Source organism: Kockiozyma suomiensis (assembly GCF_038497685.1).
Source record: "Kockiozyma suomiensis strain NRRL Y-17356 unplaced genomic scaffold V2V93scaffold_3, whole genome shotgun sequence".
Taxonomy (NCBI): domain Eukaryota; kingdom Fungi; phylum Ascomycota; class Lipomycetes; order Lipomycetales; family Lipomycetaceae; genus Kockiozyma; species Kockiozyma suomiensis.
The window spans coordinates 577,889-594,403 of record NW_027117666.1 but is presented as its reverse complement, the minus strand read 5'-3'; the positions used below and the strand labels follow the sequence as shown (position 1 = coordinate 594,403).

The following is a 16,515-nucleotide window of genomic DNA, read 5'->3' as shown; positions in this document are numbered from 1 at the left end:
CTCGGACGGACTCTCGGACACAAACCACCTGGTGTGGCATAGGCCTGCGTATATATCAGCATCTGCAATAGTTCACGCGTAAACGTCAGCACGAAACCCCAACAGCGGCCACTAGTAACTTAATTTACCCCTGATTCAGACACTCGCTCCCGGGTTCGTACTCGGACAAACTAGTAATTCTACATACATTCGGTCATTCATAAACAAGTTGTATTATACAGTGTAAGTCTATTGACATATTAATAGACTTAATGCAATCATAACAAAAACATAACTTTTTTTCTAAAACTTGCGACTCTTTTTGGATCCGCGCTTATGGCCACCGCCATTCATCTTTGCCTTCTCCATCTTCTTCAGCTCTTCGTCAAAAATCTCTGAAGCAGTGGATGCGTCTCCCTTACGCTTCTTGTCTTTATTGCTCTTAATACTGACGACACCCTTTCCATCCTTCGCTATTCTGCCGGCTAGTCGGTCGGAAATATCCCACTCGGCGGGATCAGTATCGATAGCGTACTGTGTGAGGTCAAGCGCGTTGATAAGCTCTTTCTGCTTCTCTTTTAGCTCATCAAGTACTTCAGCGCCGGCATCAGCAAGATCATCTGCCAATCTCTGCGTCATAGGCGTAAACCCAGACACCAAATCACCATTGATAATCTCTTCGTCATCAACCATCTCGTCTTCTTCAGCAGGTGCCACGACGTCATCTCCCATCTCGGTCTTGACCCTGCTTGATGAGCTAAACATAGAAGCCTCAACCGCCCGTTCTTGTACACCTCTGAAAAATGTAGCGATCTTGCGAACGCTTTTGGCAAACATCGCCAAGATTTGACTACTAGGCAAGCTCAATTCTTTCTCGATAGCAGTAACGTCCTTCTTCTGCAGTCCAATTCCAAGTAAAATAGTCGCCTGCACAGCAGACAGCTTGACTTCTTCCTCAATCTCGGAAATAACAGCACGCAGCTTATTCTGCATATATAGTTGTGCAATGGCAGGCAATAAATCGACAATAACGTGGTAGTCGAGTAATTTGTTGGCGTAAGACTCTAAACGTTTCAAATCATAGGGCGAGAAAAGACTGTCAATCTCTTGCTTTGTCACGTATCCTTTCTGATTCACTAACGCAGCCTCCAAAATAGAGAGTCCAGTGACAGACGCAAAATCACGGAACTCAAACGCCAGCAGTTGTATGAATCGCTTGCGGAAATCAGCTGTGAACGCATCGAGCCATTCGCTGTCATCGCCTGCACTCAGTGTCTTAATCATAACGCAGGTATGTTCTCCCGTCAGCTCATTTGGTGTTTGGCGGAGATACACGGGCTTGTATCCTCCTTTCTTCCAAAACTTGAGTAATTGCGGCGTCAAGCCGTACGACACACCCATATAATCCAGCTTTGAGGGCGGCTGCTCGGATAACTTTAACAAGAGTGGAGGCATGCTCTTTGAGTCGCGCACCTTGATCGTCTCCGTCAACAGCTGCTCGGAAGACCCAGATTCAAGCTGCATATCGGAGACAGTCGGTATTGACTTTTCGCGTGCAGTGATACCCTCAGCTGGGTCTACCAGTGGAGCATACTTACCTTGGAAGTACTCGGTCAGTAACTCCATAGAGCGCGATCCATATCCCATCTTTGTGTATTCCGGATGCGTAGCAATTCTTACGACACGAGCACCCGACAAAGTTCCAAATTCGGAGTCTTGAAATTGTTGTGAAACAATCCAAGGGATTAGATCACCTCCAGCACGCTGACCTCGATTTAAGTTGTTCATAATACTCTGCTTTGATATTTCACCTTCGAGAGCCAGCTGGATAACGCAAAGAGGTTCGGGAAGACGATGGTCAGATTCGTCAGTTGGTGGCAGCAAGACGTATAGCTGGTGTGCCGGCGCGTCACTGAGGAGTTGCAGGTCATTGGGTGTGTTTTTGTAGTGACTCGCCACGTATAAAGCCATCATTCTATGCAGGAATGCCTCAGACACTGGGTGAAATGAGAAAAGAGTATCACGATTAACGCAGTAAAGCTGGCATTCGTTTGGATGAGGAAATCTCTTCTTAAGTCCCGAGGATGAGATACTTGGCGGCAGCGTGGCTTCTAAACAAAGAAGCTTGTTCAGCCATTTCTCGACAGCATCTCCGGGAGCATATCGAATAGGCTCATTAAGTTCAATTTCGCGAAGAGTACGGCTTCCAAGGCCTCCTGAAAAATTGAATTTAGATGACTGCTTTCCGGACCGGTCGACGACGGTTGATTGACCTTCCAAATTTTCTTTTTTGGGCGTAACCATGCGAGACTGCTCCCGCAACTGCTGAATAAGCTTGAGAGAAAGAGAGCGACCGGTGCCTTCATATCCATTTATTGTCGAAGCCATAAAAACCAGGTACGGACCAAGCAGCTTCTTGACGAGAGGGAGAGGAATCGCGGCAGCTTCGTCGATGACAACGAGTTCGGCCTGTCCGAGAACACTAGCATCTTGTGGACGAATATATTGAATTGTCTGGCGATGAGATCTAAATATGTTTACCCGGACAATGGCTTTGTTGAATTCAGGATCCGTCGATTGCAAGATATCGTAATCCATATGTTCGTCGTAGCCGAGGGCATCGAAACCCTTGAAAATGAACTCGAATAGGGTTTTCAGATTTTCTGGACTAGGAGATGTAATGAAAATGTTTGAGTATCCATGCGAGACTGCTGCAGCGACAGCAAGTCCCATAGCAGCAGACTTGCCGCGACCACGACCGGCAGTTAGAGTCACAGTTCCGCGCAGAGACTTTTCTCCCAGAGCTTCAACAAAAGTTGTGATGGCCTTCGCCTGGTCAACAGTTTTTGCGACGTTAACAAGCGATCCTACAGGCTGTACATCTTGTAGACTCTCCTTAAGATTTCTAAGTTCCTTTGCTTCCTTGGATAGGTTAGCTGCCTCGTCCTCGTCGTCATCAGCTGGAGGTAGAGGTTTGACAGTTTTAGCTCCCGAAATAGGAAGAACATTTAATTCGTCGTCTACTACCAAACAAGACTCGCAGCTTCCAAGAGAGAGAATAAATCGCTCATTGAAGCGCGCGACAACGTCGTCGTGAGCTTCAGTGCGGTATCGAGAGTGAATGTCCATAGTCATAGTGTAGAGCTGCTTGAGACTGGACATTGTCTTTAGCAGGATGACAACAATACCTCCACCTTCAACAGTTTCGATGGTCCGAGCTAGAAGATTTGGAGTGAGGGCCTCAAAATCCTGGAGAATGCACATGCCAAAAGTGTTGCCGAGAATTTTCTCAGTTTCTTTGTAGTAGACGTAGCGAATGCTCTGCAAGCCGACAAAGAGCTCAAAAGGATCTTCCGAGTTCGCCTCGCGTACTCCACGCTTTATGTCACGTTTTATTTTGGTTTCACGCTTCTTGCGGTGACTGGTAAATGGATTTCAATTAGATATTGACCAAGAATAGCATAATGCTTGGAGATCAGGAAGTATTATACCTTGTAAAACCGAGGAGCTTGCTTTTGTAGGCCCATAGTACGGATTTGTTCATTTTGAGGTCGACGGAGGAGAGGAGATAGTGGAGGTTTGGCAGCTGGTCGCGGGCATGGTCGCCGATGATGATGAAGAACGAACGTTTGTGTTCCTGCGAGTAAAAGTTAGTTTAAGCAAGTAGTAGCCAAAAGCGGAGGATGAATACACAGACAACACACCTGTACATTGTTGCGAATAAGCGTCGGAATACGCGAGTCTATTGCTTTTTTGACCATTGTGATGGGCCGAGTACGCTGCGGATCGGTGGATGGCGGACGACGGATGGCGGAGAGCGAGGAAAAAAAATATTGTCATGTCTGAGGTGGGAGTGGTGCTGACATGAGGGGATTGGGAGAAAGGGGTTTGTGGAGAGTGCAGGCAGGGGAGACCAGCCGTGCTCAGGTACATTGTGGCGGACGCTAGCGACGCGTGCAGCGCGGATGCTGTGGTCAGCAGCATCAAGTACAGTATCGGTAGCAGCAGCAGCAGTATCACCGATGATGGTGATGATAATGAAAACAGCAGTAAAAGTAATAATACTGGTAGTACTAGTAATACTAATAATCAAACAATTAACAATAGTAATTAAGCAGTGAACACTGCTGCAATCAAAGCGAGCCAGCCTCACGGTTGATACCTGTCACCTCGTCGCCTCGGCTCTCTGCTAGCTGATGCGAGAAATATTACGAGAAATATCAGCGGCTGCCTACCCTTCGTCACACCCTCCTCTTCTATTCCTCCTCTTCTATTCTTCCTACTCTCTACTCCCCGTTTCCTCCTCAGGCTCTCTGCCGTTCTCTCAATGGACTCAAAGTCCATTCTCATCCCTGTGGCAACGCGCGCCGCTGCAGACCACATCCTCCCGGCAGCTGTGCGATCGACCCCTGCGGCCGGCCACCATGCTGGCGTTTTCATTTTGTATGTCTCTCCTACAGTACTGCTTCTGCTTGTCTTTCTGACGTTTTGTCTATAGACTATGGATCTTGATTTCGTCGGTCGTCATTCTCTTCAACAAGTCGATACTGTATAACAATCAATTTCGTATGTGCTCTCTTTTCTACTTGCATGCGTGCTCTACTGACTCACTCTCTAGCCTTCCGTATGTGCCCCAATCTTGATTGCCCTTTTTATCGATTTATCTTTTTGATTTCGTTTTTCGTCTGTTCTTACTCTAACTGTCTCAGCAATATTTCTCACCACCTGGCATCTTGTCTTCTCTGCTATTGCAACCCAATGTCTTGCCAGAGGAACAACTTTCTACGACAACCGTTCACTCGGCATCCCAAAAGATGTGTATTGGAAGCGAATTGTTCCCGTATCTGTTTTCTATTCCCTTTCTCTCGTGTTCAGCAACCAAGCCTACGTTTATCTTAACATCTCCTTCATCCAAATGCTTAAGGCCACAGCTCCCGTCGCTGTCTTCATCATCTCATACTCTCTCGGCGTCGAGTCCTTCCGCATAGATGTTCTCGTCAATATCTGGATCATTGTCTTTGGCGTCTTTGTCGCCTCGTTTGGCGAAATCAATTTTTCTTTTTATGGCGTCTTTATTCAGATCCTTGCCATTTTCTTTGAGGCCTTACGTCTTGTACTGATGAATAGGCTTTTACACTCGGCGACTGCAAAATCGGAGCAAGAAAAGACAGTTTACAATTCGAGACCAGGCCAAGGATTGTCTATGGATCCGCTGGTTTGTCTATATTATTTTGCTCCGGTCTGCGCCCTCACGAATTCCTTTCTCTTTATGCTCTCTGATGAGCGCGCGAAATTGACTCTTTCTGCTCTGCACGATCTTGGATTCATAACTCTGACCTTGAATGCCATTGCGGCATTTTGCCTAAACATCTCGGTCGTTTTTCTGATCGGACGCACATCGTCTCTGGTACTCAGTTTATGCGGTATCCTCAAAGACATCGGCCTCGTACTGGTTTCGTCTCTTATATGGCGGACAACAATAACGCGGTTGCAAGTGATTGGCTACATTATTGCTCTAATTGGCATGTTTGGATACAAAGCCGGTTATTCGCCTTTGTTGCTACTGGCTCAAACTACCGACAGCCAAGGCTATAAAAAGTATTATACTAAACTGCCACTGCGTCGGCGCAAGCAGATAGGTACGGCATGTGTAATACTCTCAGTTGCAGCCGTCTTTTTATTCTATCACTCTCCGTCTCTGCGGTTAGTTGGTGGAGTCGCCGATGGGGCTTTTGAAGAGGTTCTTGAAGCTGCCTCGCTTCCTACAGAGGTATCTGTCGAAGAGTGACTATAATTTGCATCTATCGTTTTGTTGTTTTTTATTTTATCGCCCTTTTGTTTGTGACATTTATATGAATTTGACGATACATGTATGATCTACGGGGTTTCTGGTGAATCTTGTTTAGCGGTTTCTTTCTTGGCTCTTTATTTCGCACCTATGATAAGCTCGGTCACGATATATGTTATGCTATCTATATAGTGTGGAGATGTTTATCTAAGGTTTTAGTTAAAATTGCATGGCTTTGTTCTTTTGTTATTTTTTTTGCTTTTGTTTGATCCGCCCTGTTTTCTGCGCCTATGATTGTTTTTGCGTTGATAGGTGCATTATATTGCTTAGTGATGAATAACGGGGCATTTTGGATTTTTTTTGTCGTCCATTAGACATAGAACTTTATTATTGTCTCTTTGAACGTTTCATAGTGTCTTGTCAGACTTGTCAGACATAGCTGCTGCAGCTTAAGCGTTTCATATTATGCGCGAGAGTGGCTTTTTTGTGCAGCTTCTGCTCCTTATCAAATCCGGGTCACATGGCCAGCAAAAATTGACTGTCTGCTCAAGTTAAAGAAAATGATGCACATGCTGCAGTCGTCGTTTTATTATCATTATATCTTTTTTCGGCGAATTGACCTTCTAGTTGTCATCGACTCAGTCCTGCAAATATAGCCTGACGAAGTAGGTCACAGTAGCAACAGTCGACAGAAAACACAAAGCCCAGCAGCCATAACTCTGACAGGGTAATCTGCATTGCACTAGTGGGTCAACGGCTTTTTATTTATTATAGTAACCCCGAATAGTGCGCAGTCGGCACACAAATATCAGGCTGAGGGTACGGGCACGAGCTTTTGGTACCTTTTCTATGCACGTCGCCTGCCTGCTTATGCCTGTAGCATTTCTTCCCCGCTCATCCTCATAAAATGCCACGAAACGGGGATGCAGTTTTATAGCTGTCGTATATTCATCGATAAGTACTATTGAAATACTGCTATGTATGCAATTCATGCACAGAGCAAAGACCAAACCTATCGAAGCAAAATAATACAATTTACCATTGCCTTTCCTGTAACCCGTCTTACGCAATTTGATTAACGACATCGAGCCAGATATCTGCAACCGCTGCGATTCATCAATAATATCCAATGCAAACCTCTTTTCTGATTCGTGTTTATGGCGTTAACCTTTTGTCTTTGGGGTAGCCCCCTGTCCCTATCACAGCTTCGCCATCGACAGCCATAAGTCTCCATATACGTTGTGCGCGCTGAGAAGTAGCCATCTCCGACTCGCTACGGCTGGTCCACCCTTCATCACGTCGGTCCCGTACTTGCCAGACTCGATGACAGAAGAGTGTTATCCTCTTTGTTGCACCTCACTTGTTATTTCAGGAGGAGCATTTTGTATGCGAACGCTACGAGGCGCGGCAGCGGGTGATTAGCGAACATTGTACTTGAGTTGCAAAACTTGCAAAATGACTTTTCTGATCAACTTGAGGTGCTCCACAGAATATTGCGAGCAGCGCCGTCATCCTCAATATTTGCATCCTGCCCTCGCCCGCGAGTCTTGGCTGGCCATACCTCGACTTCTTGGAATCAGTAAGTAGAATCTCGTTCATATTCTCTCCGGATTCTCCTGTTGCTCTCGCAAATGCATCGCTACCATGTGGCGAGACAACAGGACTTCAGGATTAACGAGGGTGTCGATCGAGGTCATGGCTGTATCCTGCGATGTAAGCATAGTGGACGGTCGTAGAGGGTGTGTTTCAAGGATAAATGGAGGCAACTTTTATTCGGTGTCGGGCCGCAGAGCGTCCGAGCTAGTCTAGGACGTATCGTTATATGTTATTCTTATCAAGGCTGATTCTAATCATGGTTAAAACAATTTGTCTCTAAATAAGATAATCCTTGCTTCTCACTCTGTATAGCGCCATTCAAGGATCATTCATACATCTAATCATACTTTGTGCCCTTACTTCACGACACTAGGTGGAAACCTGCGTCTAGACAACCTTCTTGATCTCCATCTAAGCTCTAAACAAAAATGGCTTATCCAATTGAGTACCCGGAATACTCTGGTCGAAGCTGCCGACGCACATAGGGCGTTTCGTTCGTAAGTTTGTTGGTCTGTTCGTTCGTTCGTTCGTTCGTTCGTTGACAACTGCTCTTATGTTCATATAGTGAAGTAGTAAGCTTAAGCTCTATGTATGGTTCGATGGTCTAGTTGGTTATGGCACCTGCTTCACACGCAGGAGGTCTCCAGTTCGATCCTGGGTCGAATCATTTTTTTTATTTTTTTTATTTTTTTTTTCAATGACTTTGTGCTATATATGCTGTTTTATTTACTTGTTTCTTCCTTTATGTAAAAGCGCTTTTGTTTTATTATAAAGTCTCGCAGGCCAGAGCAGCATCTGCCTTATAGACAGTCGTATCCGTATAAGAGAAATTTAAGCAGCTGGCTCGTGCTTTTTAAGTTCGCGTCGTTGAAAACGCGAGTACAACTTAATACAGTGGGAAAAATTAGAGAGAACGACAGGCGAATATCTGATTCCGCGCTGGCCACCTTCTCTGGTTCGGGCAAGTATGAGGTTGCCAAAGTTAAAAAAAAAAAGGAGTCCGCATACTGAGTGCTACCAAATCTCAGAGGTAGAAGGAAAGTCTATCAACTGATCGGCAGCTGCTGCTGCATGTTTCTTGCGTGCAGCACGTCAGAAAAGGCTAGCTGTCTTGCGATTGTCGCGCATTGACCCGCCCGAATGGGGTTTGTAGTTGGACCGGGGGCTCGTTTTCGAGTGATGGCTGCTGGAATCGGCAGCTGACGAGAAAGACGCTAGTGACTGGCGAAAAAGCGAAAAGCGAAAAGCGAAAAAGTTTTGCTGGCCTCCGCTTTCAACTTGAGATAAAAGTTCGAGTACAGATAGCGACGCGCAGCAATGGTGTAGGGTATGTGTGATTTTACAAATCTTTCATTCAGAATACTCAGATCGACACTGATAATGGGTGCACTTGAAGTATGGAGCAGGTTGCTTAAGAGCTGCCCACTGGGTGCCGTACGAGCTGCAATGCGTGACGAGATTGGCTTGGCTATACTTCTAGACGCCGTCATTTGTCCAAATAAACGTGTGCCTAATTTGGGGGGAGGGGGTTGCAAAGAGCCCCGAAAGAGGCATCGTGTCGGTGCCAGCAGGACGCAAGGGGTGGTAGGCTGCCCAGTTGGGCCAAAGAAAGGTCTGACATTGCTGGAGCGTCCGCCCAGACCCTGCAGGCCTTCGGACCAGAACGACGTAAGGCAGGTTCAGAGAGAGCGCAATCAGTCTGACGTACAACTTCTGCGGTGAGTGCGTGAACGTCTCTTCTCAAGGAGGCCAGTTTCTTGACGCCTTCAATCTCGTACAGAAAAAATTCGTGAGCACTTAGCGCCCGAAGCGTACCCATCGGCTACCGTCTATTATGATACCGTTTCGGGTAACTCTGATTGTAAACTAAGCCGTTTCGGGAACGCGTCGCCTGCTTTGGCCCTCAAGTAATCACTCACGTGATCGCGTCTGTTGCAGCAACACAGGGGCAAACACTAACTCTGCCCGCCAAATTCTCCATCCGCAAACCCTGTTCGTCCTTCTCCTCATCGTGCTCAGCCTCGTCTGTCTCTGTCCGGAAGATCATCTCGTTGTGTCGCGTGATTCCTGTGTGCAGTTTATTGCTTGTGTCAGCCCCCTCTCGCCTGTGCCCTACCGTGCCGCGAACCGACACGCGTGATCTTGTTTTGTGCTTGCCTGGTTGGTGCGTTTCTCTTCCCTCTCGCTTTGTGTCGGCTGCTCGTCCTCGCTCTCTTCGCGCCCACTAGTCTCATTACTTCCGGTTTGCCGTATATGCGCTATATCAAAACGCAATTCCGCTAAGGTTCTTTACTGTTGGTGTCCTGATCTTGTATCTGGCCTTCAGTCATCTCTCAAGCTCGACTATGTGAATTTCTTGCAACGCCTCGGTCGTGGGCGAGCAGACTCACCATCACTCGTATTAATCGATTCGGTACTAACCGTAGCTCGCAGATTTTTCCATTTCAATATCGCAGCACATTTGATCTCAAATCAGCGTTTAGATCTTTCGTCGATCTTCCGTAAATCCCAAGTGCTCTTCGTTTCGTGTTTCACCATCCCTATGTGCTTTCAGACTCGATCTTTATCCGCATTTGCATTCTCGGTTTTTCTTTGCTCTAGAAGGTTTTTGTTTGTCTATCACGGCTTGCATATACGTTATAGAATTTAGAAAAAAAAGCAACTATGAATATTCAAAGCCTGCATGAGCCATACCCGCAACAGCCGTCGGCCGCTCACCCGTCGGCGCAAACTCCAACACAATCACACGCTTCATCTACTGAAAATATTATTGGTCTACTCGGATTCCTACCTTCTTCATGGCAAGGTTCTGATGAGTCGCTACGCCATGCATTATCTTACCGTGCGGAAGAAGAGCGGCGTCGCGCCGAAGAAGAGCGAACTAAACAAGAGGAATACCGTCTTGAGCTGCGGAAACGCGATTTAGAGCTTCTTCGGGAAGGAATCCGATACGGTATTCCACCTAGTATGATGCCATTCATATTCATTGGCAACGGAGTAACCGGCGCCACTGCGGAATGGATCAGAGACTATGTGGCACGTATATGGCAGCAACAGCAGCAAGAAATCGCAGCAGCAACAGCAGCTCAAGCGGCCTCAACAGTATCTACTCCTGGCGGGCCTGATGTGCGAAACGATCCTCGTTATAATACGCATCATCATCGCAGCCAGAGCGCACAATCTATCCCAAGTTTGCAGCATAGTGGGGGTCTACTTCCAGGACTAGCGCCTCCTCCGCCACCTTGTATACCACCGGCGCCCGCACCTTCTCGAGGACCACCGTTACCTACTTTAGTGACAGCTGCCTCGCAAACGGCTCCATCGCAAGAACAGATATCACCCGGAGGGTCTCAGGGGCACCAAGCTTATCACGGCCACGGAGCCGCTGTGACTCCTCCATTGCAAGTTCGGCAAGTCGAGTTTCCTACGGCCAAATCTGGCTTGTATCGCTCTTCTCCACCTCCCCAACCTACTCGCTCCCCTTCTCCCCCTCCGCCTTTGCAGTCGCAGTCACAGTCGCAATCTCAACAGCAACAGCAGCAACCTACCTTGCAATTCCATCACTGGCAACCAAACAGCGGTTCAGCAAAAGATCGTGTGCCTGGAGGTAAAGAAGGACCGCAAAACTTCGGTGATTCAAGCCGGCCTCCACCTCTTGGTAATGGAATCCCGCGCTCACCAACGCGATCGCTTCTCAATATTCCTCAGGAAGATTCCTCACCCAAACGCCGGCGGCAGACCTCGGTATTTGATGCTGGGACACCGAAGCAGCACCTTCCTCCATCTAGCAGTGGTCTGCAGCATGCTAGTGGGGCATCTCCTAAACAAGTACCCACTTCTCTGCCTCCAATATCATCGTTAAGCGCGAATATGCTCCCGCGAAAACGTGGGTCCGGACACACACGGCACAGATCTGAAGCTAGTTTACACGGATATGAGCCATACGCCAGGCCATCTTCGACACACTTTGGGCATGGTCCACATCAGCTTGCTGGACCGGCGATATTAAACCCAAGCTCAAGTGCGTCCACACCTAGAGGAGGACTACACCGGCGAACTGAATCGTCATGGGAGAGTGGGTCGGTCGATGTTTTGGCAGCAGCCGCAGAGAGTGAACGGCAGAAAGAACTGTCTGCTTTACGTGAGCAACATGCTGCAGAGCAAGCGAGGCGAAGTGGATGAAAAGGAGCTTTGAAACTCTCTTTCTTTGTATGGCTTTCCTTTTCTATCAGTTCGATTGGTTTGAGTTAGAATAGCTTTGTTGTTTATATGTGAAGAGATCTCTTTTCTAACCCTTCGCCTTTTTTTTGGTGTATCTGTAAAGTTTTTGTGTTTATTGATTGTGTTAACTTGCTGGCATATAACGGGATTTTGATGATGATGCTCTATGATGCTCTCAACGATTTATTTTGGATTTCTGTTTTCTCCTCTCGTTTGTTAATGTCAAAGGGCGACGTTGCAAGTCGCCAAGAATGTTTAATGATTTGCATTTCTATATTCGTTGGCAATTTTTTTTTCTTGGTTTTGTTGGGTGTCTTCTTTTTTATGTCGGTTCTTTTGAATGTCGGTGGGGAGAGAGCAATGAATGAATTTTTTTGTCGATTGAAAAAAAAGTAAGCTCTTTGAGTTTGGAGGTTTCGAATGTGTTATTTCACAATACTTCATTCACTGTTACTAATTAATAATAATTTTTGATTCATATTGGCAATCCAAGATGTTGCAAGAGTAATTATGTTGCAAAAATGATTAGATAACTTTTGATCGTAAAATGCCGTTATAACTTTTTATTACAAGAGAGCGTATGCTAGACAGCTTTTTTCTGCAATGGACGAGGACTAACGTACTCCCACCAGCATTTCGTTGGCTGCGAAGCCTGAGGAAACATGTAGATTCCTGTATGAGCTTCGTACACACCTTTTTCTCCCCAAGTTTTTCTTCGTTGCAGAGCTAGACTGCTATTGTAGTTACTTGCCGCTCTAGCATGTTCAAGCATCCAGTTCTCGTCTGTGATTACAATGTTCTTCTTCTTCAGTGGGTCTCTGAGCGCACCGACAGAATCTTGCAAAGGCTGGCCACCTGCTTGTTGAGTATGATATACTGCACTGGCACCGTGCCAGGCCACGTACTGATTTCTATTGTATTCGATACCCGGAGGCGGTAATTTATCATCTGGATCGGCGAGTTCGCCTTCAACAGCGCCTTCGGCACGAGCTTTTTCTTCGTTATAGTCATCAGTGATTTTCTTTCCGCCGACAATGATTCGCGCGCCGAATTCTCTAAAGACGGAGCGTGCGGTGACGACGCCTATTGCGCGACCTTTGTAGGAATGTGGAATCAAATTACGCTCAATGAGATCATATTTTTGTTTTTCGTCGATGATCACTTTTAGGAGTTGTCGATGGCGCTGAAAAAATAAATAGGAATCGCGGAAACCGATGCAGCGTGCCGGCTCGGTGGAAAGCATGTACAATCTCTCGCCTTTGCCTTGAATGGTGAATGTACGACACCGGTACTCGCGACCGCCAGCCAGATGGCCGAACTCGTCGACTTTGGTATCTCCAATCTCGAGATTCGGAACCAGGATCTCGTCGTCTTTAATGGTCTGCGGGTTTCCGTCTAAATCAAGAGGAGCCACTGTCTGCGCGTTTGCGGTAGTGCGCATCTGCATATTGCGCATGCGAGCTGCCCTAGCCTTGCGCGCGGCAGCTACTCTAGGATCTTCGCGAACTTCTTTTGGTTCGTCGGTATTATTGTCGTTTTCGGTGCTGTTGCTTGTACTGTTCTCCTCTCGCTTCAAAGACTGTCGCCGGCGTTTGCGGCGCGGCCTACCTTCTGCCCCAGAGTCGTCCTCGTCCTCGTCTTCTTCGCCCTCGTCATCTTCGTCGTCAAACGTGATGTCGTCGGCTTTGATCACGTCTTCGTCGTCATAGTCACGATGTCGGCGTGGTCGCCCGCGGCCGTGGTGTGTTGCGGGGGGCGCAGTTCGCGGATGCTTGTTTTTGCTCCCAGGGGGTCTTCCGCGTGGACGACCCCGGGGACGCGGAGTGTGAGGCAGCGGACTCGACATTTGAACGCGGTGAGATGTTAAATATTGGAATACTTAGCTTATGACCAATGTATAAAATATGTTTGACAACGGGAAGATTGGATTATAACAAGAGTCTGTGGAATCGGAATTAGATCTGTTTAGATTACAGTGTGTCTTTGGATGATGAGTTCTCGCTCGACTACGCTTTTCGAGTATGCTTTGTTTGTCAAGGTGCAAAAATCCCATTGCTTAGGTTTAGGGTATACGGATCTGATAGAACTACCTACTCTGCTGGACGCAGAATATCAGTCAGGTTCATGACCAACAAATTCAAAGGAAAGGGGAGCTGGTCTGAAATATGTAACTAGTAGATCGAAATGTTGCAGAGGTAGCAAATGTAAATGATCTGGTCGACTCCTGGCCAACGCAGCGCTGCAAAGTTGGTTGGATCGCTCACCACAGAGGTAATACCCCGGAAGCACTAAGACAAGTCGCCAACTAGTCTAACAAGTCACAGAAGCAGACCGGAATCTTTTTCAACAAAGAGAATAGCAGGGTATGCCCAATTATATGGGCTGCAAGATATTATCCAGAATGCATGTGTTATTACGTAATTGCAGGTCTGGCGTGCGTAATATGCAATAGATTGTGCTATAACGTAGCACATTTACACCTTATTTCGTTTATGACAGAATATTTACAGCACTAAACCTCCCGCAATTGTAGCACGATAAGCAGCGAGTCCAGAACACGGCGGGCGCGGGCAGATAAGCTGCACGGCCGCAAGTGGCGTCATTTCTGTGGCAGTGCCGTCAGATCACGCTCTGGAACAAGAAGCTCAGGGCATCCGCACCTTTGCCTCTTCTCGTCTCCTCTCCTCTCCTCTTTATCAGCCTTCCTCCCTCTCTTTTTTCCCACCACCTTTCGCATCCCATCCTATTCGCAATGAAGGTTTCTGCTATCTTGGCTCTCGGAGCTCTTTTGAGCTCCACTGAGGCCGCCGTCCACTCGTACGTTCTTTTTTCTGTCGTCATCTTGGTGGCGTGTGTGTGATACGAGCTCTCTTGCTGACTGGTCGTCTGTAGCATGAACATGAAGAAGGTTCCTCTTACTGAGCAGCTCGCTAAGGTATGTTACTTTTGTTTTTATCGCCAGTGATGCTCTCCTAGTCGGATGCAAAAAAGCCCGCTTTAATAATTGCTTATTCTAACTCGGATTTTGTGCCGCAGCTCGACATGACCTCCCACATGCAGGCTCTTGGACAGAAGTATCTTGGCAGCTACAAGGGTCAGGAGTTTGACGCTGAGACCGCACACAACGTTCCCCTGACCAACTTCTTGAACGCTCAGTGTATGTTTCCTTTTGTAATTATCGATCATCGTGCTGGGCGAATGTGATGGAGGCCGCGCGTGTACCTTGCCTTTAACCTGCATCATTTATCTTATCCTGCCGTTTACTCGTCTGGTGTTTTATTCTGGGTGTCCTCATTTCACAGAAACTGAATTACATATATATATATATATATATATCTTTTGAAGTGGACTAAAAAGCCGCGAAAGCACATCTACTATGAGTAATATGCATGGGATAGGGTTTGACGAAAGCGCATTGGTCAACAATCACGCATCCCAACCACTTGTCGTAGCGCTTTCTATGAATGATTGATTGCTAATTGATATATGTAGACTTTACTGAGATCTCTCTGGGTACTCCCGCTCAGGTCTTCAAGGTCATTCTTGACACTGGTTCCTCCAACTTGTGGGTTCCGTCGGTATCGTGCGGTTCGATCGCCTGCTACTTACACACTAAGTACGACTCGTCTGCGTCGTCCACTTATGTCAAGAACGGTACTTCTTTTGACATCCAGTACGGATCGGGCTCCATGTCTGGCTTCGTCTCCAACGATGTCTTGACTATCGGTGACCTTGAGATCAAGAGCCAGGACTTTGCTGAGGCCACCCAGGAGCCTGGTCTTGCCTTTGCTTTTGGCCGTTTCGACGGTATCCTTGGTCTTGGATACGACACCATTTCCGTTGATGGCATGGTCCCCCCTGTCTACAATGCCATTGCTCAGGGTCTCCTCGACGAGCCCGTCTTTTCTTTCTACCTTGGCGACACTGCCGTTGATGAGGAGATGGGTGGTGTTGCTACCTTCGGTGGTATTGATGAGTCTCACTATACTGGTGAGATCACCTGGTTGCCTGTTCGTCGCAAGGCCTACTGGGAGGTTGACCTCCGCAGCATCACCTTCGGCAAGGAGTCTGCTGAGCTCGAGAGCACTGGTGCCATTGTTGACACTGGTACCTCGCTTATTGCCATGCCCACCGGCCTTGCTGAGATCCTGAACATGGAGATTGGTGCCAAGAAGAACTGGCAGGGACAGTACACTGTCGAATGTGACGTTCGTGATTCGCTTCCTGAGATCTCGTTCAACCTTGGCGGTAAGGAGTTTGCTATCTCTGCCTCTGACTACATCATGGAGGTTCAGGGATCTTGCATCTCCGCTTTCATGGGTATGGACTTCCCCGAACCGGTTGGACCGCTTGTTATTCTTGGTGACGCTTTCCTCCGCAAGTGGTACTCTATCTACGACATTGGCAACGACCGTGTCGGTCTTGCTGAGGCCAAGTAAATTCAATTGAGTAAAGCTGTTGCTTGATGTGAATTATTGAGCATAAATAGAATTATGATTTTGATTACAAACTACAATAACTTTTTTTTTCATTTTCCATGTTGTGTGGTTTTATTATAAGGTGAACTGTTTGTGGGAGTGACTGGTTGGTTGGGCTTGGTTGTTTTTTTCTCCTTTATTGCAAATATATTATACGGAATAATTTCATAAGTAAGAACTAGCTATGCAGCAGTAAGAAGCTGTGACTTAAATGTTACATAGCTGATGGTGTTTGAGTATATGATCTTTGCTGATGTAGACTATAATTCAACTAATTACGATGTTAAAAGTTTTAGAGAAAATTAAACTGCATGTACTTGAGCAGAGTATAATTTAGATACTTAGGTTTTAAATAGACTGATTGTTTCATTGGAATAATGTATTAGAAATAATTTTTGTATTGATTAACTATTTTAAACTATTTTATGAGTAAAATGAAAGTAAATCTGCTCC

At 46.7% G+C, this 16,515-nt stretch overlaps 5 protein-coding genes across 5 annotated transcripts; 3 read left to right on the top strand and 2 right to left on the bottom strand.

Annotated features, from left to right (window-relative positions):
• Positions 1-120: 120 nt before the first annotated feature.
• V2V93DRAFT_365683 (GNAT acetyltransferase 2-domain-containing protein) lies at positions 121-3,788 on the bottom strand. The gene is made up of 3 exons (XM_066909131.1): positions 3,684-3,788; positions 3,471-3,616; positions 121-3,400 (listed from the first exon to the last, which is right to left on the bottom strand). The coding sequence occupies exons 1-3, from the start codon at positions 3,738-3,740 to the stop codon at positions 283-285; spliced, it is 3,321 nt and encodes a 1,106-aa protein (XP_066767486.1). The 5' UTR covers positions 3,741-3,788; the 3' UTR covers positions 121-282.
• A 518-nt stretch (positions 3,789-4,306) lies between these two features.
• Positions 4,307-5,767, top strand: V2V93DRAFT_378712 (triose-phosphate transporter family-domain-containing protein; the record flags this gene model as incomplete). Its single annotated transcript, XM_066911972.1, has 4 exons — positions 4,307-4,422; positions 4,478-4,545; positions 4,598-4,603; positions 4,689-5,767. The coding sequence occupies 4 exons, from the start codon at positions 4,307-4,309 to the stop codon at positions 5,765-5,767; spliced, it is 1,269 nt and encodes a 422-aa protein (XP_066767485.1).
• Positions 5,768-10,027: 4,260 nt separating this feature from the next.
• On the top strand, positions 10,028-11,545 carry V2V93DRAFT_357409 (uncharacterized protein; the record flags this gene model as incomplete). The annotated part of the gene is made up of 1 exon (XM_066908029.1): positions 10,028-11,545. The coding sequence occupies one exon, from the start codon at positions 10,028-10,030 to the stop codon at positions 11,543-11,545; it is 1,518 nt and encodes a 505-aa protein (XP_066767484.1).
• A 460-nt stretch (positions 11,546-12,005) lies between these two features.
• V2V93DRAFT_365672 (chromatin remodelling complex Rsc7/Swp82 subunit-domain-containing protein) lies at positions 12,006-13,587 on the bottom strand. Its single transcript, XM_066909130.1, has one exon. It carries the CDS (start codon positions 13,428-13,430, stop codon positions 12,168-12,170), a length of 1,263 nt encoding a protein of 420 aa, XP_066767483.1. The 5' UTR covers positions 13,431-13,587; the 3' UTR covers positions 12,006-12,167.
• A 691-nt stretch (positions 13,588-14,278) lies between these two features.
• Positions 14,279-16,472, top strand: V2V93DRAFT_365669 (aspartic peptidase domain-containing protein). The gene is made up of 4 exons (XM_066909129.1): positions 14,279-14,401; positions 14,477-14,519; positions 14,621-14,741; positions 15,077-16,472. The coding sequence occupies exons 1-4, from the start codon at positions 14,337-14,339 to the stop codon at positions 16,021-16,023; spliced, it is 1,176 nt and encodes a 391-aa protein (XP_066767482.1). The 5' UTR covers positions 14,279-14,336; the 3' UTR covers positions 16,024-16,472.
• Positions 16,473-16,515: the final 43 nt, after the last annotated feature.